Source organism: Aureobasidium pullulans (genome assembly GCF_000721785.1).
Source record: "Aureobasidium pullulans EXF-150 unplaced genomic scaffold scaffold_4, whole genome shotgun sequence".
Lineage (NCBI taxonomy): Eukaryota > Fungi > Ascomycota > Dothideomycetes > Dothideales > Saccotheciaceae > Aureobasidium > Aureobasidium pullulans.
Window position 1 is genome coordinate 628822 of NW_021941024.1, and position 20203 is coordinate 649024.

Below are 20203 nucleotides of genomic sequence, written 5' to 3' on the forward strand. Positions count from 1 at the left end.
TTCTGGAAAGATGGGAATGTGAGATGTTCTGGATAAGAGTACGGATTGATGACGATGATCCAAGACAACTTGTCCGGAGTTTAGGTCCTTTGCCGAGGTTGGCTGATTAGTAAACGATTCAACAACGGTCACAGATTCCAAAAAAATTGGAGACCATGAACCTTGTTGGTTTTCGAAGACGGCTTTCTTGCCAGAAGATGTCTTGGTCACAGAATCAACAACCATAGGACACAAGTTACACTCGGGCACTTTGGTGGTATAAGCAAATCTGTGTATCACGAATTTCTATGGAAAGACGTTCCTCCATATGAACATTTTTGAAAGCCACCTCAATGGGATCCTTTAAATCATTAAGTCATGTGAATCTTTCTACTCCTTTACCACTGGAGAACCCAGTCGTTGGCCCAGGCACCGGAAGAAGTAGCGTTCTGCAGGCCGGTGACCTTGAGGACCTTGGTGGTGAAGTTGTAGTTGAAACCGGACAGAGCCTGGCCGTTGAGCGTCACGTTTGAAGGTGCGTTCTGAACGCCGAGGACGGTGACGTTGGCGAGAGCGTTCTTCTCCTGCCACAAGCCGCGGGCTGAGGCGTACAGGCGGTTGTTCTCGGCGGTGAAGTCGACAAAGAGGGTCGAGTTCTGGATGATGCTCTCACCGTCGTCAATGTACAGGCTGCCCGTGGCAGTACCCTCGGCTGAGAGAGCAGTGATGACACTCCAAGAGCTGTTTCTGCTGGCAGTGGTGGTAAGAGCGGCCTCCTGCTGAGGCAAGACGCTGCCACCACGAATGTGAACATTGATGTGGCCAAGAGGGGCATTTAAGGTGATGTTGGCGCCAGGGGCAACGGAGACAGCGGTCTGATTGTACCAATCATACCAGACAGTGCCCTCCTTGATACCGGGGAAGACACCGTTCACAGTGGTAGCCAGAGGAATTAGAACAGGGGTGATGAGCAAGCTGGGTCCGAGCATAAATTGACGATTCGCAGCGATAAGGCTGGGATCATGAGGGAATTCCCAAGCCATGGCTCTCATAACAGTACTGCCAGTGGTGTGTGCCATGTGGAACAGGGTGTACATGTAAGGAAGAAGCGAGTAGCGAATGGCCATGGCACGCTTGCTAGCATCAATGACTGAGCCCCAAATGTAAGGCTCCTGAGAGTTATCGTCCAGGGTGTTGTGGTTGCGGTAGAAGGGGAAGAAAGCGCTCAGCTGCATCCAGCGATTGCAAAGCTCTTCATCTGAGTTTCCACTAAAACCACAGGTGTCGGCGCCGAACATAGGAATACCAAAGAGAGCCATATCGAGGGCTTGAGGAATGCTGAACAGCATAGACTCCCAGGTGGCGTAGTTGTCACCACCCCAGTGGCCAGCATACTGGCCAGCACCGGCGAATGTGCTACGTCCAATGATGAATGGACGCTTACCCCTGATGGTCTGGGTGAGAGCATTGTAAGTGGCATTCAAGATCTCAAGACCGAAGAGGTTGTGGACGTCGTACTCTTCGACACCATCAGAGTGAGTGGCGTTGGGGGCAACAGCGTGGACAGCCAAATCACCGAGCTGGTTGTTGATAACATAGGGAGGGTGATCGACGTTACGGACGCCAGCGGTAGGGGTAGTGCGGAGGTAGGGCTGGGTGGTGGTCGAGGTCATGGTGGCGGAGTTGGCAGCTACCTGGATGGCAGACTTGGAAGAGGCAATGGCGTACTCGGTGGAGTTGGTGACGTTGAAGCCCTCAGGGTAGTTATAGTCGACTGAGCCGGGCTCACCAGGAAGGTCGAAGGGAGGGTGAACAGGGTTCATATGCAGTTGACCAGTACCACAGCTGCCGACGCAGAAGGAGCTGACCTCCGACATGTCAATCCAGATACCGTCAACCTGGACGTTCTGGTACCAGTTCATGAGAGACTCGGTCCACCACTGAGAAGCATTTTCGGCGTGCCAATCGGGGAAAACAGTGAAGCCGGGCCAGACAGCACCGATGTACTCGGAGCCATCAGCATTCTTCATGAAAACGTCCAGCTCATGACCACGGCTGTAGACAGAGTAAGCATCAGTCTCGTTATCAGGGTTGGGGATGTAGATGGCCGAGTCGACGATAGTAACGTAGTGCTGGCCGTTAGCGTGGAGTCCGTCGATGAACTGCTTGCCCTGGTCGTAAGGGAAGGTGTTGGGGTCATTCTCAAAGTCGCGGTATTGGAACCTGAAGTGAAGACCTGATTAGCGTGATTCCTCGCAAGTATTGAGGTCTACAAAAACACTTACATGTAGTCGATATCGTTCCAGATAGTCTCCATAGGGATCTCAAACTTGGCGAAGTTGTCAACAACGTCCTGCATCATGGTCCAGTTCTTGTAACCCCAGCGACATTGGTGGTAACCGAAAGCCCAGTATTGCTGCATGGCAGGCAGACCGACTGCACCCAGCTGGTACTGCTTGGTGACTTCAGCCTGAGTAGGACCGTCAAAGAAGTAAAGGTCGATGCTTCCACCAAGGGCTCTCCAAGTAATGTTGCCATTCTGCATGAGAGCCTCCATGCCATGGGCATTTCTCAGGTAAACGCCATGGCTGTACGAGATATAGCTGGCGTTGGTGTCGGTGTCGGTGTCACCAGTCAAAAGAGACAAAGTGCCATTCACCGGGTCCTTTTCGTAGTATCTGGTGTCGACATACATCGGGTGGACACCGTAAAGATTGCGGTCAATGGGATTACCGTTGTCTGCGGCGTAGAAGGTAGTCGTGTAGTTGTCTCCAAGTCGGATTCCGTGGAGGTTCTCACCCATGCCGTAAAGATTGTAGTTTTCGGGTAGAGCAGAGACGAACTCGATGAACTGGTCCTCGTAGACAAGGACAGTGCCCTCGGTAGAGAAGATTACATCGCCAGTTGACTTTCTCAAGACAGCGAATGAGAAAGTGGGGTCGTTGGACCAAACGAACTGAAGATCAATGTCCTCGGTAGGTTCGTCAGGAACGCCTTGCTCGGGCTTGTACACTATGCCCGAAGGCAGAATGTAGTGGCTGGAGTTCTCAGCAGTGACGAAAGCAGGGGAAATGTTGACCGAAAGACGGTGGGAAGATTGGTAGGCGATGGTGATGTTGAGATCCTCAATGTCAGTGCCGTAGACGTTGCAGGACGCGCCGGCAAGAGACAAGCTGGCCGTGAAACCATGCTGAGTGTGCTCGACGTTGGAGGCTCTGTAGCCGGGGCAAACTGTCTGAGCAACCTTGGCCTCAGGATCCTCGATGTTGGGGAGCAAGTTTGCGCCTACATCGATGGCAGCAGGCAGAGTGTATTGCACAGAGTAACTATCAGAGGATTAGTGTTTGCTGTGATGGAAGGTCTCTGGACAACTCACGTAGTCGGTGTGCCATGCAGGAGAACCGTGCCAATCGAGGCAGAGGATGATACTGACGTGATCTGCGCCGAAGGAGTGTCGGACACGGCATTGTTAGGTGAAAAGTCAGAGGTGGTCATCTGAGCCATGACTGCCGTCGAGGCAGACAGAGCAAAGAGAGCAGGCCTCTTGAACGAAGGGAACATCATGTTGTCAATCGTCTCTAGGAGAAGAAGGAACGTGATGGTTGGAACTGGATGAGAATCGTGAGCAAGAAAACTTGGGAACATGGTGTGGGCTTTTATACAAACGACAACACTAATGCCGATGGTTAGTCCTCGCATAGTGGAAAACTTTCCCCGCAACACGACCACTTTCACACGACTTTCACACACTGATATTCAGGCACGACGCCGATCACTTGCTACTGTAGGCAGCCGAACATGCCGTTCTGCGACGAAGTGAAGCTAAAAGTCTAGCTATTCAGCTTTGACGTGAAGGAGATGAAGTCAAGTCACGTAGGAAGGCAGGAAACAGGTGAATCAGCATGAGAAAAAAGTAGCGCCGACGTCAATGCTCGAACTGGTGCCCCGCCATGTGGGTTACATATGGAGTGACCGTGGAGATCATCCCTCCCCAAGCTTTGCCCCACGGGCTTGCCGTCTTGTTCCATCTCTTGATCTTCATCCGAGTTGCCATCCGACTACTTGAAGACCTGCTGATCTCGGCAGCTCTGGAAACCGATTCGATGCTCTGCCGGTCCGAGAAGAAGTATCTACAACCATTCGAGTACTTCTCTATATCCATCGAGTCCTCAGCCTCGTCTGCAACGCCCTCGGCAACTACTCGACCTCGAAGCCACCAAGGCGAGCAAACAACAAGAACTACCTGTACACAAGCTTCTCCAAGCCTCCAAGCGAAACACAGACACAGCAAACACCATGACGCAGGTGCGACAACTCCTTCTCTCTTTCGCGACGAGCAGAATACGAGTGTGAATAAGGTTACAGATGGTCCGCCGAGCCCCGCTTGCTTGATCCCCCAGCCATCCGGGGTCCTCCATGTCCGGCCCGTTTTTCGGGCTTTTCTACCCGCTGGCTACCAAAGCTTATACTTATCCCTTCGCTACAATTCTCGCTGAGATTTTCGCAAAGATTCGAACACACACGAGAGGTGAGCAGGCGAACAAAGAGTTGATGGTGCCGATGTAACCGAGTGGTGAAGATGTTCTGCGGCCGAGTGATGTTCTCGGAGCGAGAGTGAATCGATTCGATAGGGCTCGAAGGTATCGGAAGAGGTCATCGGTAAGACGTTTGGGCGGCTGATCGGAGATCAGGGTGATGGCCTCGACCATGGTGGGAAACACTTTTTGTGACATTTCATCAGCACTATGGCGTTAAGTATGCTCTTCGATGGCTTTTTGAGTAGCCAGAATTATCCTCCGTACGCATTGCGATTTTGGCTGGCGTGCGACCCTATTTGGTGTCGTGGCGTCGATATAAAGCATTTCAATGGTCGAGTTCTGGAAAATGAGCTCCAGATGCCGCGTGTCAAGGTCACAACTTCCGATCATTTGTACATTTGAACGGAAAAAGAAAATAGAGTACAAAGAACACAAGGCGGAATATCGAAGTCATGCATAATTCAGATACGACAGAACAAAGAAAGAACGATCGAAATGTTCATCAAGTCATTGCAAATGTAAAGACGCCCTCGTAATTATTAACCTTCCCCATAGTATGTCCCTTGTTGCCCATCTCTTCTTCCTCTTTCAGCCTCTACGACCAAACCAACTTCTTCAGCGAGTATCCAAGGGACTCGAGATAGCCAGTACTTTTCTTGGCTTCAGCGACAGAAATGACGTCCTTCTGTTCAGCCTTCAGCTTGCGACCACCTTCATCTTCTGCGCCCTCGGCAGTGATCGTTTGCTTGTCAAGCGCCTTGTTGCTGAGTCTTTCAATCTCCTCGCAAATATGACGTACCATCTCCACCTCACTCATTTCGCCCTCAGCATTCTTTCCCTTAGACGCCGAGTTCCTGGGTGGTAGCGCCTTGAAGGCCAGTAGTCTGCTCTCAGCAGGTTTGACGTCTGTCTTCTTGCCATCCTTCTCCGCAGCGCTTGCTTCCTTCTCGTTGGCCAGACTGCGTGTGTTGGTGCGCACCATAGCAGGTGTTTGGGAGGAGTACTTGACGACAAAGCCGACATTCTTCTTTTCGTCCATGTGTGTGGGGCCGAGGGTGCTAGTGATGTAGGCGCCGTAGTTGATGCTTTCGAGATCCACGAGTTCGACACGCTCGAAGGAGCCGACCTTTTCGGTGTCCCAGTCGAAGCGGCAGAAGTACAGTGCGGTGTCGGTGAGGAGAACGATGCATTCCTCGAAGGGGAGAGAGCGGAGGGTGTTTGCCGAGGCAGGACAGGAGAGCGTCCAGCCCGAGACCATGTCTGCTGAGTCTTCAAGGACAATGCGAACGCAGGTCTCGATGGCGCTCTGGCGGATGCGACCCACATCGAGGGCGTAGTCTTGGTTCATCATGTCGGTTTCAAACTCTTCGAACACATGAGGGCCAGCGTTGCCGAGCCAGAAGTCCACGCAAGTTTGTAGGAAGTAGTCGCCGAAGATGTTGTTGTAATATCTGTTCAAGGTCAAGCTGAAATCGCTCAGAGCACCTTGCCAGTTTCGCTTGCGAGTGCGAGTGAAGTCTCCCTTGAGGGCAGCGGTACCTGCGTATTGACGAGAAATCGCATCGCCGTTGTCAGCCCACAGGTTGTTGAACCACGAAGTCTTAGGGTCAGTTTGAAGATTGATCGAGAGACCCATCTGTGCAAGCTGATCCTGGAGAGCGAGGCCAGCGGCGCCGGACTGAACAACGTTCGTTCGGTCCAAGCAATCCATGCAGTTCGTCCTCAGAACACCGGTCTGGGTGTTAATGAACTTGCCATCTTGCTGAACAGTCCATCCAAACGACTCCATAGACGGCCTTAGCGTGTCCATCAGAATTGAAACGTTTTCGAACTTCATGCCCTTGCAGACAGTGTGGAAATCGAACCAGTAGAACCCAACTTGCTTGCCAGAGACGCCACCGGAAGTGTTCAGACTGTTGGCGTGCTTCTCGTACGACTCTCCAATCTTTGCTTCTGTGCCATGCTTGTCGACCAGTGAAGCGCATTGGACTTCTCCGTAGCGCTCAAGCATATTGGAAAAGTGCTTCTTGAAGGCATCTTGGTTGGTTGCCTCGGAGCCATACTGGATAGGAATAGGCTTGAAGCTGTAAGGGCTTTGTGAGAAGAAAAGCGGGATGGATCCTCTGATCTGTAGGAAGGAGAAGACCTTGTCTTTAGAGTCCCACGATGGTGTGGCAAGGATCTGCTCGGTCTCAACATTGTTGGCGACATAGCCGTCATCGTCAATACCACGACGCAGATAGCGCAGTCCTGCACGCTTGACGGAGCGTCTGGAGATAAGAGTCAACAGCAGTTCCTTGGGCTGAGACTTGTCGTCGTTCGTATTTGCATCCTCTTTCTGTGCATCTTCCTGGACCTTGACGACCTCCGAGGCCTCCTGTTTGGAATCGACTATCTTGTTCTCTTCATTCTCGGCGGCATCTACGGTAAAAGCGCGCTGGCCAATAAAGCCCTGAATCACAGGAAGGGCGAGGTTATGCTGACCAGCCTCGATCAGTGGCTCGGCGAGATTGTGATTCCAGAAGTACTAGACATGTCAGCAGACGTTCGAGCTGAAGTATGTAACGAAGATGCTCACCAAAGGATCGAAACGCTTGTGAAGCGGAACAGAAGCAGAGGCTGACTCTTGTCGAGAAAGGCTGCGTGAAATGTCGTAATCGTAAGAAAAGTAAAAGCTTCGTGAGGTAAAATACAACTTTGTCGTCTTGAGGATTCTTGGGATGAGATTAGTAAGAGTGGTTTCGCCAGATGCGACAACCTCTGGCTTGGTGTCTGAATGCTCCTCCTCGGGAGAGGTCTGAGATTGTGTGTTGACAGGGGCGCTTTCCACTTCGTCCTTCTTGTCATCAGGCAGAGATTCTTCGGCTTGCTTCTTTTGCTCGGGGGTCAGAGATAGGTCGTCCTCGCTGGCGCTCATGCCTTGTTTGCGGATGCCGTCAGACTTCCAACCGCCCTTGGAGAACCAGCGCTGTGCGAAGCGACCATATTGACCCTTGTTCTTGATGACATCGGCGACCACGGTAGTAGCCTTGTTCACCGAGCCCTTAGGTACGTTCAGCGGCTCATCTGGTGAGCCTACCGACGCGTTGTCGTCCTGCTCATCGTCGGCGGTTGTACTGGTCGAGTCCTCCTCATCGTCGCTCGTGTCCAGAGACTCGGGCTTATTACTCTTCAGAGCCTGCTTTGCCTGCTGAATGGCATGTTGTGCTTCCGCCTGCGAGGCCAGAGGGATTAGAGCGACATCGGTGATGACGTATATGGGCTTTCCACGAATCTGAGCGATTTGCTCACGCTTGGAGATGGCGACGAGATATGAGGACGATGCGAGGTTCAGGAGACCTGAGGAGTGTTAGAAAAGGAATGACGGCTCGAATCGGGTAGCATGCATACCGAGAAGACCATGAGCTTCGAGTCCTTCGCCGGTCGAGTCGTCCGAGTCCTGGTGGAGCGAGGGGCTGATAGCATGCGTCTTGTAGTCGATCTTTACAGGAGGGGAGGAAGATTGTTGGTTTCGCTGCGAGAGAGGTTGGAGCAGCAGACCATCTGCGGCCGCGCAGCTGTTGTCTTCGTTAGCAAATCATGCCTGTGCTTGTACTCTCGAGGCCGGAGACTTGCATGAAGAGTTTGCGCACCAGACCAGGCATTGCTACAGCATTAGTTGCATCTGGCACTGTCTTGAAATCCGACTGTCTCATCCAATTGATCGACCCGTATGTTCGGATATGTCCCTCGGAGAAAACAATCTCGTCCCCAATGTTTTGCGACTCTGAAGCTTCAAAGTAATGACGTCTTTTGCAATGGCCTGATTTCTCTCTTTCGTTAATCTTGCTCCCTGTAGCAACGCGTCTTTCCAACTGCTGTATCGGTAGACGCCTAACTGTTACTCAAAGCAGCCTGGCCCGGTCAGAGATGTTTGTATAGAGATCGTGTGGAAAGTGTTGCGAAAAGTGTTGTCCTCCCGTCCATCGTTCGGGTCTCATGACCCCCGCCTTCGCGCCAATATGACCTCTGCCGTTTCTTGAACAACACGCCCGAGTACACAGTCGATGTCACTTGAGAGCCAAGAATATCGCGACTGACAACCAACGTGGAATTACCGCCGTGATTGCAATGAACAGGTAAATACAGCTCTGATCTGGCCGCTCTCGATTGCCCACCTCTCACGCCGGCTCCAGCTCAGCCGCTCGTCTTTCCTGCCGTCTGCGACCAAGGTCCATGATCCAACAAAGCATCAGACGAAATGTATCGTCAAGCAGTATCACCGATAGAATGCCAAAAGGCGCATGGGACAGTCACATGCACGTAACTTCTCCCGATTATCCTCTAGCCAAAACAGCCGCCTACAAACCATCTCTACACAGCTTAGACCACGCCATGGCTTTCGAAAAAACGATTGGTATAAACAATATCGTACTCGTCCAACCATCCATCTACGGAAATGACAACTCCTGTCTCCTAGACGCTCTCAAGGAAATTGGACCTGAACGCGGCCGAGGCGTCGTGGCGTTCGATCCCGACGACATTGCCTCCGATACATTGAAGCAATGGCATGCATTGGGCGTCCGAGGCGTAAGACTGAACTTCAAGTCCACAAACGAGCCCTTCGATCCAGAGGTTGTGAAGAAAACTTTACGCAAATATGCGGATATCGTAAAGCCGCTTGACTGGGTTGTCGAGCTCTTCATAGATCTTGAACAGCTCCGCTTCATCACTGATGTTGTACCTGAACTTGGCGTCAAGGTCTGTATTGCTCATTTCGGTGCTCCCGATATGAAGCGCTGGCCATCGTATCCCTCGGACGCATCAAATGTGCCTGGCATGCAGCATTTGACGACGCTTCTGTCGCAGGCTGACAACCTCTGGGTCAAGCTCTCGGCACATTACCGTTACGATATCGATGCCGAAAGTATGGCCGGATCAGAAGCCATCGCTAAGTTGTTGTTGAACACGGCAAAGGATAGGATGGTCTTTGCGTCCGACTGGCCACACACACGCTTTGAAGGCTTGGATGTTAAACCGTTCGTGTCCAAGTGTCTCGACTGGACCGAAGAGCTTGACGGCGCTAAAGATCTGGTATTCCGAGACAATGCGAAGCGCTTGTGGGATTGTGCATGAAGTTTTGATCGGGAGGCACATGAACCAATGATCGAAGGACACAGAGACTAATGATTAGAAGAGGTAGAGATTAATGATCATTTTCAGTCCAACATCAATCTCTCAGGTGCTTATAGGCCAGTCCCATGCTTGTATGAGGTGCTTTTGCGTAGACAGAGTATGTCGAGCATGAACTCTGTCGGTGTATCTCAAAATCTCAAGCAACTCTTCTTGCTCTGCGCGAGAGGTAAATCGATCTCCACACCATGATATACCCATGCATGTGGTGACCCATATGGCTGCTGTCTTGCAACCACCCTGGGCAATACCGCAGAGGGTTCTCGCGTGAGACCTTAGTTGATCCTATATCAAAATCAGCGGGTGCAAACAAATGGAAACAATCAGGAAGGACGAACGTCAACGGTATGCTCAAATGCCTTCCTTTGAAGCCCCAGTCTTGGTATGTTTGGGTCGTGAGCGACAAGTAGTATTTTCGACAGATGGTAGTGCTGAATGCCCTTAGCGATAGTATCACCGGCGTACCAGGTTTTTGTGAACGACGATCCCATCCCTGAAGGCTGCGACTGGAATATGGGATTGAAAGATCGAGGCTTGTGGGCCATCCAGGCTTCTCCGTAATCTCGAAGTGCTTGATAGGTTTGTTGATCGAGCGAGCCATTTTGAAAGCAATGGTTTATAACATCTGCGCAATGTACGATGATCCGGTTGGTCCAAGTGCAATCATCCGCTGCTGAGAATGATCGGTCCAGGTTACAATGCTCCAATACAGGCACAATCGGTCTTTGGTTGATGAAGGCGACGACCATCTCTTGGCGAAACCCTACCCACCAAGCTGCTTGTCGGAGACCACCTCGAGTGGCAAATCGCTCTTGTGCACTGATGAGAGCATGTATTGCGGGCAGATGGCTCTGTTGATCGTATCCGGAGAGTGAAACTGCATTCTATCAGCATTGAGGTATGATATCGTTGTTCCAGCACGTACTGTCCATCTCTTCCATGACTCTCAAGATCACTACTGCAGCCAGCACATAATCCTCGACAAGCGCATCAGGCTCGTTCAATACAGGTATCAGATGGTCCAGAGTTTCCTGGAAGTAGCACTCTGGGGTCGGATCGGTCATCTCTATCGTCTTAGATATATGCTTTGAGGCAACCGCAAAGATGGCTGTGAGTAGAATAGGCGACAAGAAAGCCATCCGTGGGACAAGTCGTCCAAAAATCTGCTCTTGACTGCACACATCGATGCTAGGTGCGAGATGCTCGATAAAGTGTTGCATCAGCCGGCCTTCGTGTGCGGACAATATAGGCGTTGTAGGTAAAGAGAAGGCCGCTTCCGGAGAGATGGTGGAGGTACGGCCTGTAGAAGGATCTCGGGGCGACCCAAAGGATCGGAAGTTGTGTGGTGACAAGGCATCGTTACGCTCTGACAATCGACTTTGATGAAGAGAGGTGTGGGATGACGAGGTCCCACCATCCAGCGCGAATTCGAATATGGGTGGTGATATGCCACTTGTTGACGTTGGGAAGGCCGTGTCAGCTATGGGCTCCGTAGCGAGATCTGTCGGAGCGCTATGTGAGCGCTCAGCTCTACACTCAGCAGCTGCCTCAACGAGCGTCTCAAAGCGTATTGTCGCCTGAGGTTGGTGAGGGTCTCCAGCGGGCTCAATAGGCTCTTCTGAAGCCTGTATGTAGTCTGTTGTTTGATCGTGATTCCCTGTAGGTGCCGTCCCAATGTTTGAAGTGGAAGCATGGTCAGATGTCTCTCCTATTAGCTGCGTCGGATCTTCTGTTTCCTCTTCGAAGTCCAGGACTTGCCCAGTTCCGAAGATTGTTGATTCATTCTCGTCAATGAACACTAGTGCCTTTTTGACTCGAAACCATGGCTGGTCGGCAGGAAACTGTGGTTGATGTTTGGATGGATTGGCGAGCCTCAAGAAGAAGTTAGTAACATGTTACATTTATCATTTGAAACAGTATATCAAGTTGTCCTCAACGAGCAGAATCGATTTTCGGCATCTCACCTTGCCTTCTTCTTCGGCTGCTCGGGGAGCTCGGCCCGGCTCACACAATCGACATCATCCTTGAGACACCGGGAGCATCTTGGCCTCTTGCGATCGCATCTCAGATGCCGTGAACGGCACTGTTGACTGTGGTGGTGAAAGCGGTCAGTACATCATGCGCGATACGAGGGGTTCGGGCGGCTGCCCAATGTAGGAAGAAACTCCTACCACGCAAGCCTTTCTCCGCCGTTCATTGCATCCCTCGGAGGTACTAGCAATATGTTACGCGTGAGTAATTCCCGTATGGTGACACCGAAAATGGAGCTCGCGGACTCTTTTTTGCAATCTCGCAACGAGAAGAAAATTGCAGGTCAGATGTCTTCGGGAAATGTCTTGCCTCTGTCTCGGAGGGAAAGTTGCTCATTTTGTCACAGGCATCGATTTGGGAAGGCCCCACAAACCCCGCTACTCCACACACTCGCACCCCCTCTTACCACTTCTGTTTTTATCTGCTATGCATCTCCACAGTTCTCAAGGACCGTAGTGGGCGTGGACGAGAGAGGTAAGAAATGCGCTGTAGGATCATATGGATGTAGTAGGTTATAAAGGATGGATCTGCCGGAGTGTTGAGGTAGACATCTTTCTCTCAGACCTCATACCCATTGTCCTTCGCTTGCACATCTCCCACGAAAACACATACACCCTGAACGTCAACATGGTTCAGAAGCTCAAGATTGCCGCTGCCGGCCTTGGTCGTATGGGCGCTCGCCACGCCATCAACTTCCTGCACCGCACTCCTCGCGCAGAGCTCGTAGCAGCTTTCACTCCTGACCCGAAAGAGCTCGCCTGGGCTAGAACCAACCTGGAGCCCCACGGAGTCACACTCTACACCGACTACGACGAGATGATCAAGCAAGAAGGCCTGCAAGCTGTAGTCATTGGAACTGCCACATCAGTTCACGCCGAGGAGGCCATCAAGGCCATGCACCAGGGCCTACACGTCCTCTGCGAGAAGCCTCTCTCCACCAGTATCCCTGTCGTGAGTTTTGTCTGAACACATATCCATTCCTGAGTACTGACCTTGTCCTAGTGTAAGCAAGTCCTGGACGAAGCACTCAAGCACCCTCACCTGAAGGTCATGTGTGGTTTCTCCCGTCGTTTCGACGAGTCTTACCGTGATGCATGGGAAAAGATGGACAGAGGCTTGATCGGTAGACCCACAATCATTCGCAGTCAAACATGCGACAAGCACGACCCCAGTGGCTTCTTCGTTGAGTACGCTGCCTGGTCTGGAGGTGTGTTTGTGGATATGTCTGTCCACGACATCGATCTCGCTCTTTGGTTCTTCGGCGACGACATCCAAGTCAAGAGTGTCTCAGCATACGGTGTACGAGCTGTTCAACCTGAGCTGGCCAAGTACAACGACTACGACAACGCCATGGGTATCGTCGAGTTCTGGAATGGTAGAGTGGCCAACTTCTACTGCTCGAGAATGATGGCTCATGGTCAAGAAGACGTGACTGAGATTATCGGCACGGAGGGAAAGCTGACTGTCAACGGCCTTGCTCAGAAGAATCACGTGCAATACTATGGCGCACAAGGTGTCACCAGAGAGATTCCTGCTCATTACTATGGCAGATTCGAACAGGCCTTCGTAGGGGAAGCCAACGAGTTTGCAGCTGCTTGTCTCGACAACACTGCGCTCCCCCTGAAGCTCCGTAACGCAGTCAAGGCAGTCGAGATTGGTGCTCTTCTACAAGAGGCTCTGGTAAAGGGTATTCAGATCCGTCTGAACGAGGCTGGACAACGCATCTCCGATGCCCCAGCAGCCAAGCTCTAATTAAGAGAGGTCGAATAAATGATAGAGTAATGAAGTACACCAGGCTATGAAATGTCAATGATACACTTGAAAGACCCACGTACCTTGGAGGAGTCGCGATAACAACGCTGTGCTATCGACCACTACAAGTCCGCGGTCTCCTCGAATTCATATCAAGGACACTACCTTCACGTTTCTTGGTGAATCAGATCGATTAACAATCAAACATAGCCCAAGACTCGGATGCATACTCCGACATGTGCCTGCCCGGACTCGTTGCTGTTGAGAGCGGGTTGAAGGCGTATGCAACATTTCGTAGGGACGGCTTGAGCACATCTCGGCGGTGTCTCCGCCGGGTTTGGCGCCGAGACTTCGGCCAGTACGCGTCCGTGATACTCAACGACAAGACCGCGGCACTGAGGTCTCTGCGTGTACTGAAAGTTACGCGGATCAACAAGGACCAAGAGATCTTGTGGTTGGCTTCCCAGATACCGGGATACCGCGCCAGCTTGACTGCTTGGCGATGGACCTGAAAGTCATGTACAAGATTCCATGAGCCAACTTCGACTCGTAAAGAGAACTGTTTCAGGTTCCGATGTGTTGCAGTTACATTCGACGGTTTCCCAGGGACTTCTAAAGTCTGAAATCCCGAGCCGCATGGGTATTGTAGCCAGCCGTTGTGCTCTTGGCGCAATAGAGTGGGAGTGGTATAGGAAACGGTTATGTGAAGGCTACCGGGAACAGACGGCATTTGGGAGTTTTGAGAACGTATTCCTGGCTTGGGCCATGGCGGTTGTCGTACCTATACGTCGCGGAAGAGCAGAGCTCATGACCCTCTTTGTCGAGAGGAACGGCGCAGAAGACAGGTCAACAGCAAATTTACACGGCCGTTAGATGTCTCAAGAAGATGTTCGTATCCATCTCACGAGATTCGAGCGAGTGGAAAAGCGACAACAAACTTGGAGACGTTCTCCAAGAACGAGCTCGGAGATCGATTTCGAGGTACCCCTTCATAACATTTCCCAAGTCTCTGCTGGACGATTCGAGAAGCCGGACATGAGCGATGCCATAAAACTTGAAACTCGTCGAGAAATCGCAGCAATTCTCTTTCGCGATTCGGAGTTAGCAGTAGCCGGAAAATAGGTGACTAGCGGCATGCGTTCTTGAGCAATTAGCGTCAGGCAAATTTCGTTAGCGGCGGACGGACTTTGGATGACAGCGGTTCGTCAGTGCAGAAATCAACTGGTAGTTCTTTGTTCTTCATCGACGACGACGAGCGCTTTTCAAGCCATCATGACTTTGGATGTGGACGGGAAGTTGTGAAGAGAGACGGCTATCCTAATTAACTGACCTCGTATATGTCATCGATCTATAGAAGCTATGATGCAGCTTAAACAAATCTCCACCTTCGTTAAAGTGATTGCGGGCACCTGGGGCTATGACACTTCACCTCGGTATTCGGCCGAGCGTTTGATGTTCCTCAGGCGTCTCGCGCATTGGCGAGAGGAGGTTGATGCCAACTAACAACATCGCTTATGGTTCAGAGGATTGCTGTCGGGATGTACAACACTTTTGACCAGGAGAAAAATCATCAAGACATGCTTCATTCAGCTCCCGATGACAGTCTGTGGGAGAATTTGAAGCGAGATGGGTTGCAGCATGGCTCAATCGGGGTGGGTAAGCTGGGGATGTGAGACGATCGATTCGGACGCGTGGTACTTCAGCAGGAGGGCAGGTTCAACGGTAGGGCAAAGCAGGGTGATAAGCAGCGAAACATGTGGTGTGATCAAGCTCAACGATATGGCTGATGCTTGTAAAGAAGCAAAGAAAGTCGAGCAGTTTGGGAGTTGAAGGATCGAAAGGAGAATGTGAGAGCTCGAGATGTACAGCGGAATTTGCGAATCCGGCAGGCGCGTGTTGTCTCTCAGCAGCAGGCAGGGGGTCTGTAGCCGAGGGTCAAGATAAATGCACACACGTATTGATCTTGGAGCGTCGGAGCGCATCTTGATTCTTGAGACTGCGGACTTGGAAGATTCTTGATTCTTGAACTTCTTCAAATCGGTGGAAGCGTGAGGCTGTTTGCAGCTATCGCAGGTTAGGTTCGTCCACGTGCTTGGCGCGTGCAACTGCCAATTGCATTCCTTGGACAGAGGCGGACAGAAGTCACAGCCAAATTAGGTTTTGGTTAATGGACGACGGGAGTGGGCGTGTTCGAGCGGCTTGGATCTTGGTATTTTCTGTCAGGGCAAGGATGCTGCGCTGCGCACGAAGCCACAATGCACGCTGCCATTCATCTGTCCTATTCGCTCGTCTATCCCGTTCCCTGAGAGCCGATCGCTCCGTCGTGTTTCCCTCGGTCGCCGTCCTTATTCCTTATCCTCTACCTTGCCATTAACATCAACATCAACAACAACAACAACCCCCAGAACATCTCGTCCTTGGTCGCTTGGCTCTCGCTTGCAACTTCAGAAAAGGAGCTTTTGACTTTTGTCGGATTCCACTGGTTGCTTGTTGCTTTTCTTCTGATCGGCAGATCAACCAGTCTGGCCCTCGTCGACTGCTGAGCCGCCGTGCCCCGAGTCGTCGCATACGAACATCTTTCGCTTACATCTCGGTCGTCGTCTTCGTCGTCGTCTGCATTCCTCTCGCTCCTTTCGGCTGCCGTCGGTCGCGTCCACTCCTTCATGTTCACGCCCCGCGCCGGCGACTTCTTTGGCCATCACGTCCGCTGCTGATAGCACCTCTCACCATGCGCATCCCCATCCGAGAGCAGCTCGCCGGCCTGATCCTGCTGGCCGCTGCCATCGGTCTGGCTGTTATTTCCATAGCGACATGGGTCAGTCCTGCCCGTCACCCAAGTAGCCACGCTCATCCACTGACGCATGCCACAGTATACCAGCCACAATTTCATTCTCGAGATTCGAACCACCAGACTTTCTCTAACCGCATCGCTCAAAGCAGCCCAGATTGCTTCCAACTTGGCCCTCATTCAGAACGGCGTTCAGCTCGTCTCTAGTCGCATTGTCATGCAAAATGCCCTGAGAAGATACAACCTGCAAAATAACAACACTGCTGCGAACTGGGCCTCCGCTCAAACCGACTTCGATGCTGCCGTCGCTGGTCCTGCCTCGGGAGCTGTTGGCCAGGCCCTCATGCTGCAAGGAAAAATCTTTCCACGCGATGCAGACGGCCCCAATGGCTACGCCTCTGTCCTCAACGCTACTGCCGAAGACATCGAGACCATCCTCCTGCCTTACAAAGCACCAAACGGAAGCGACGTTTACTTGAGCGACACAGACTACGGCTATCCTCCCGAGCTCTATCCCAACCTGACCTACTTCTCCGTTCCCGTCAACAGCACATACAGCGAGTCTCGCGCCATATACAATGGAGATGTGCTGCGATCGCCAAACTCGACCCTGCTTCTAGGCCCCTACCACATCAACGACACTTTCAGTCTGCTGTCTCTCACAATGCCTGTCATTAACAACACCTCCGCCATTGACGTTTTGGGTTGGTTGACCGTCGTATGCGATGCTAAACTCATTGGAAATGTGATATCCTCAGCCGAAGGTCTCGGTTCCACCGGTCTCACGTTAATTGTTGGTCCTACAAACACTACAAATCACTTCCCAAGTGGTTTAATCTACGATTCAGCTGGAGCTGGCACCGTAGATCCGGCCGACGTTGAAGGTCGCTTCGTCTGGTCTCTACCTTCACAGCATTCGGACCGCCATCCTGGATTCTCTGGAACAGTCAACCCTCCTCCTTTCCGTTTGACAAGGTATCCCGCAGTCGCCACCGCTCTCACTCAGAATCAACACTCGATCGGCAATGCCGGGGGTGATATCAGCACCCACGACGAAGCCGGAAAAGGAGTATCCGTAGGTTTCGCTATTCCGGACACACAAATGGTCGATTGGGTTGTGATAGTCGAACAAGACAAGCGAGAAGTCTGGCAGCCTATCCGTCACCTGCGCAAAGTCCTTTTAACCTGCATTTTCTCCGTTCTTGGCGGTGTCATACTCTTCGCTTGGCCCCTAGCCCACTTTGCGAGCGCTCCCATCCGTAGACTTAGGGAGGCTACGCGCAGGTCGGTTTTGCCAATGGGTTACTCGGAAAGCAACTACAGTCGCGACTCTCACGACATGTTCAACAACGTTGATGGAAACGGGAGCAACGACGAACACACTGACGCAGTACTAGCTCGCAAGGAGGGTTTCTTTGCTACCGTGAGCAGCTGGAACACGAAAAACAAGCTATCCAAGCAGGAACGTAAAGACGAAAAAAGAAGGCGTCAGTTCCACATCCCCGGCAAGGTCAAGGAACGTAAGACTTGCGTCCAAGACGAGTTGACCGATCTTACTCGGACGTTCAACGAGATGTCGGATGAGCTTATGATGCAATACGAACGCTTGGAAGAAAGAGTGAAGCAACGCACCGCAGAACTCGAACTCAGCAAGAAGGCAGCCGAGGCTGCCAACGAGAGCAAAACACTCTTCATTGCCAACATCTCGCACGAGCTCAAAACTCCGCTCAATGGTATTCTTGGCATGTGTGCTGTTTGCATGCAAGAGGAAGACCCAACAAAGCTGAAGAGGTCTCTCGGTATCATTTACAAGAGTGGTGATCTCCTTCTTAATCTTCTCACCGATCTACTCACCTTCAGCAAGAATCAGGTTGGTCAACAACTTAGCCTCGATTCCAAGGAGTTCCGACTGCGCGAAGTCAGCTCTCAGGTCCTGGCTATCTTCGAAAAACAGGCCAGGGAAGGACAGATTACTCTGCGCGTTGATTTCCAAGGTGCAGAAGCAACCAACGGTATAATTTTCGCTTCCGACGAGGAACGTACTCAGTTTGGGCCTGCTGGTACGGGACGTGTGAAGGACATGATTTTATGGGGCGATGTTCACCGTATCCTACAGGTGGTCATCAACCTTGTTTCAAACAGCTTGAAATTCACCCCTGCTGGTGGATCTGTTGTCCTTACCGTTCGCTGCACTGGCGAAGCCGCAGAGGTTAACAGTCGTAAGACGTCTCTTCAGTCTAGGAGCTCTAAGCCGATCTCCAGTAGGCACAAGAACTCTGATGCGTCAATCGCTGGACCGTTCGGGGCTAGGACCTCCGCAACTGCCAACGAAATCAACCCGTATCGCGAGAGATCTGATGCCTACGCCCACATTCTTGCTTCTGAACGACCAGCATCCCCACCTCCAGGACGTACTCTTCTATTCGAATTCGAAGTAACGGATACTGGACCGGGTATCGCGGAGCACCTCCAGCAACGTATTTTTGAACCATTCGTACAAGGCGATCTCGCACTCAGCAAGAAGTTCGGAGGTACAGGTCTTGGCTTGAGTATTTGTTCACAGCTCGCCACCCTCATGAAAGGTACAATCGAGTTGGACAGCGAGCTGGGACGTGGCAGCACATTCACCATGCGGATACCGCTCCGCCACGTGGTGACACGATCTGACAGCACCGCAAGTTCAGTCGTTGGTAATAACAGCAACGACGTTGGATTTGAAGGGACCCGATCACCACAACGTGTCAGCCAACTTATCACCGACGATGCGCAATCGCACCGATCAGGTCATTCGCACGTTAGCAGCGGCCAATCACCGACCATTGCTCAGGCACAAATTCAGGCACCTGTTGCACAAAACCAACCGCGAGATGCGCAGCCTCGCTTAGTTGGTCTCAGCCAACCATATTTCTCATCTAATCAAGCCATGGAATCACCAGGATCTCAAGCAGCAGCCATGGAAAAAATCACGAACGACGCCACGGGCACTAGCAAGATCAGGGTGCTCGTCGCTGAGGATAACGCTGTGAATCGCGAGGTGGTGCTTCGAATGCTCAAACTGGAGGACATTTACGACGTGACGGTAGCGAAAGACGGACAGGAAGCTTTGGACTTCGTCAAGGAAACCATGAACGCTGGCAGACCAGCTTACAACCTGATTTTCATGGATGTCCAAATGCCCAATCTAGACGGTATCCAGTCAACAAAACTCATTCGTGAGATGGGTTATGACGCTCCGATTGTTGCTCTCACTGCTTTCGCAGAAGAGAGTAATGTCAAGGACTGTCTCGATTCAGGCATGAATTACTTCCTTAGCAAACCCATCAGACGACCAGCACTCAAGAAGGTGCTCAAGGAGTACTGTCCTCCAATTATTGAGGTTGACGAGGAGGTCAGCCCCATGGCGGAAAAGCCTCAACCTAAACCAATGTCGAAGCCTGCACCACCGCAGATTCAGGAGCCTCTAACGAGGACTCAATCACCTCCGCCGAGACCTATGTCACCAGCCATATCGGTACACTCCATTGGCAACACCAAAAACAGGACCACTATCGTGAACCAAAACTCGAGGCCCAACTCTCTGGATCTTCCCGCACAACGTTTCTCCGGCGAGAACTAGGTCACCTCCATTTTCTTCATTTCAGAACTTTTTCTTTTCGAGGCATTTAGCATTGAGCATGGTGTTGGCAGGCGTTTTGTTCGAAAAAGCAACATATGGACGGCATCGAGTGTGGGAATATGATCAGCCGTCCCTTTGGGTTTCTAGGTTTTGTGACGAGTGTGACGAACGATGGGATCTCTCTATCTTCTTTTTCCCTCAGACTACTCTTTTTCTTTTTCAATGGGAAGGCAAGGACTATCTTCTTCTTTTCTATCTCCTTGCTTCCTGGACCAGACAGCTTTGAGATTGTAATTGCGACAGATGTGTATCAGAACATTTTTATCT

At 51.6% G+C, this 20203-nt stretch overlaps 6 protein-coding genes across 6 annotated transcripts; 3 read left to right on the forward strand and 3 right to left on the reverse strand.

The window, feature by feature from the left end:
- Nucleotides 1-237: 237 nt before the first annotated feature.
- M438DRAFT_291859 (putative alpha-glucosidase) lies at nt 238-3669 on the reverse strand. Its single transcript, XM_029901763.1, has 4 exons — nt 3642-3669; nt 3356-3587; nt 2265-3305; nt 238-2202 (listed from the first exon to the last, which is right to left on the reverse strand). The coding sequence occupies exons 2-4, from the start codon at nt 3541-3543 to the stop codon at nt 378-380; spliced, it is 3054 nt and encodes a 1017-aa protein (XP_029763208.1). The 5' UTR covers nt 3544-3587; nt 3642-3669; the 3' UTR covers nt 238-377.
- A 1443-nt stretch (nt 3670-5112) lies between these two features.
- Nucleotides 5113-8161, reverse strand: M438DRAFT_332834 (uncharacterized protein; the record flags this gene model as incomplete). Its single annotated transcript, XM_029903547.1, has 4 exons — nt 5113-7044; nt 7096-7856; nt 7908-8060; nt 8113-8161. 4 exons carry the CDS (start codon nt 8159-8161, stop codon nt 5113-5115), a joined length of 2895 nt encoding a protein of 964 aa, XP_029763209.1.
- A 625-nt stretch (nt 8162-8786) lies between these two features.
- On the forward strand, nt 8787-9632 carry M438DRAFT_372600 (amidohydrolase; the record flags this gene model as incomplete). The annotated part of the gene is made up of 1 exon (XM_029908359.1): nt 8787-9632. One exon carries the CDS (start codon nt 8787-8789, stop codon nt 9630-9632), a length of 846 nt encoding a protein of 281 aa, XP_029763210.1.
- A 102-nt stretch (nt 9633-9734) lies between these two features.
- On the reverse strand, nt 9735-11886 carry M438DRAFT_353082 (uncharacterized protein; the record flags this gene model as incomplete). Its single annotated transcript, XM_029906840.1, has 5 exons — nt 9735-9974; nt 10028-10566; nt 10615-11561; nt 11654-11779; nt 11861-11886. The coding sequence occupies 5 exons, from the start codon at nt 11884-11886 to the stop codon at nt 9735-9737; spliced, it is 1878 nt and encodes a 625-aa protein (XP_029763211.1).
- A 461-nt stretch (nt 11887-12347) lies between these two features.
- Nucleotides 12348-13472, forward strand: M438DRAFT_372602 (NAD(P)-binding protein; the record flags this gene model as incomplete). Its single annotated transcript, XM_029908360.1, has 2 exons — nt 12348-12671; nt 12723-13472. The coding sequence occupies 2 exons, from the start codon at nt 12348-12350 to the stop codon at nt 13470-13472; spliced, it is 1074 nt and encodes a 357-aa protein (XP_029763212.1).
- Nucleotides 13473-16200: 2728 nt separating this feature from the next.
- On the forward strand, nt 16201-19876 carry M438DRAFT_268477 (putative histidine kinase HHK5p; the record flags this gene model as incomplete). Its single annotated transcript, XM_029900257.1, has 2 exons — nt 16201-16287; nt 16343-19876. The coding sequence occupies 2 exons, from the start codon at nt 16201-16203 to the stop codon at nt 19874-19876; spliced, it is 3621 nt and encodes a 1206-aa protein (XP_029763213.1).
- Between the last annotated feature and the right edge of the window lie 327 nt (nt 19877-20203).

What these genes read in the sequence shown, in the direction of transcription:
- M438DRAFT_291859 (XM_029901763.1), bottom strand. Translation starts at nt 3,543, where the DNA reads ATGATGTTCCCTTCGTTCAAGAGGCCTGCTCTCTTTGCTCTGTCTGCC. An exon ending in CTGCATGGCACACCGACTAC is followed by an intron (nt 3,306 to 3,355) that starts GTGAGTTGTCCA and finishes ATCCTCTGATAG; the next exon opens with TTACTCTGTGCAATACACTC. An exon ending in TGGAACGATATCGACTACAT is followed by an intron (nt 2,203 to 2,264) that starts GTAAGTGTTTTT and finishes TCTTCACTTCAG; the next exon opens with GTTCCAATACCGCGACTTTG.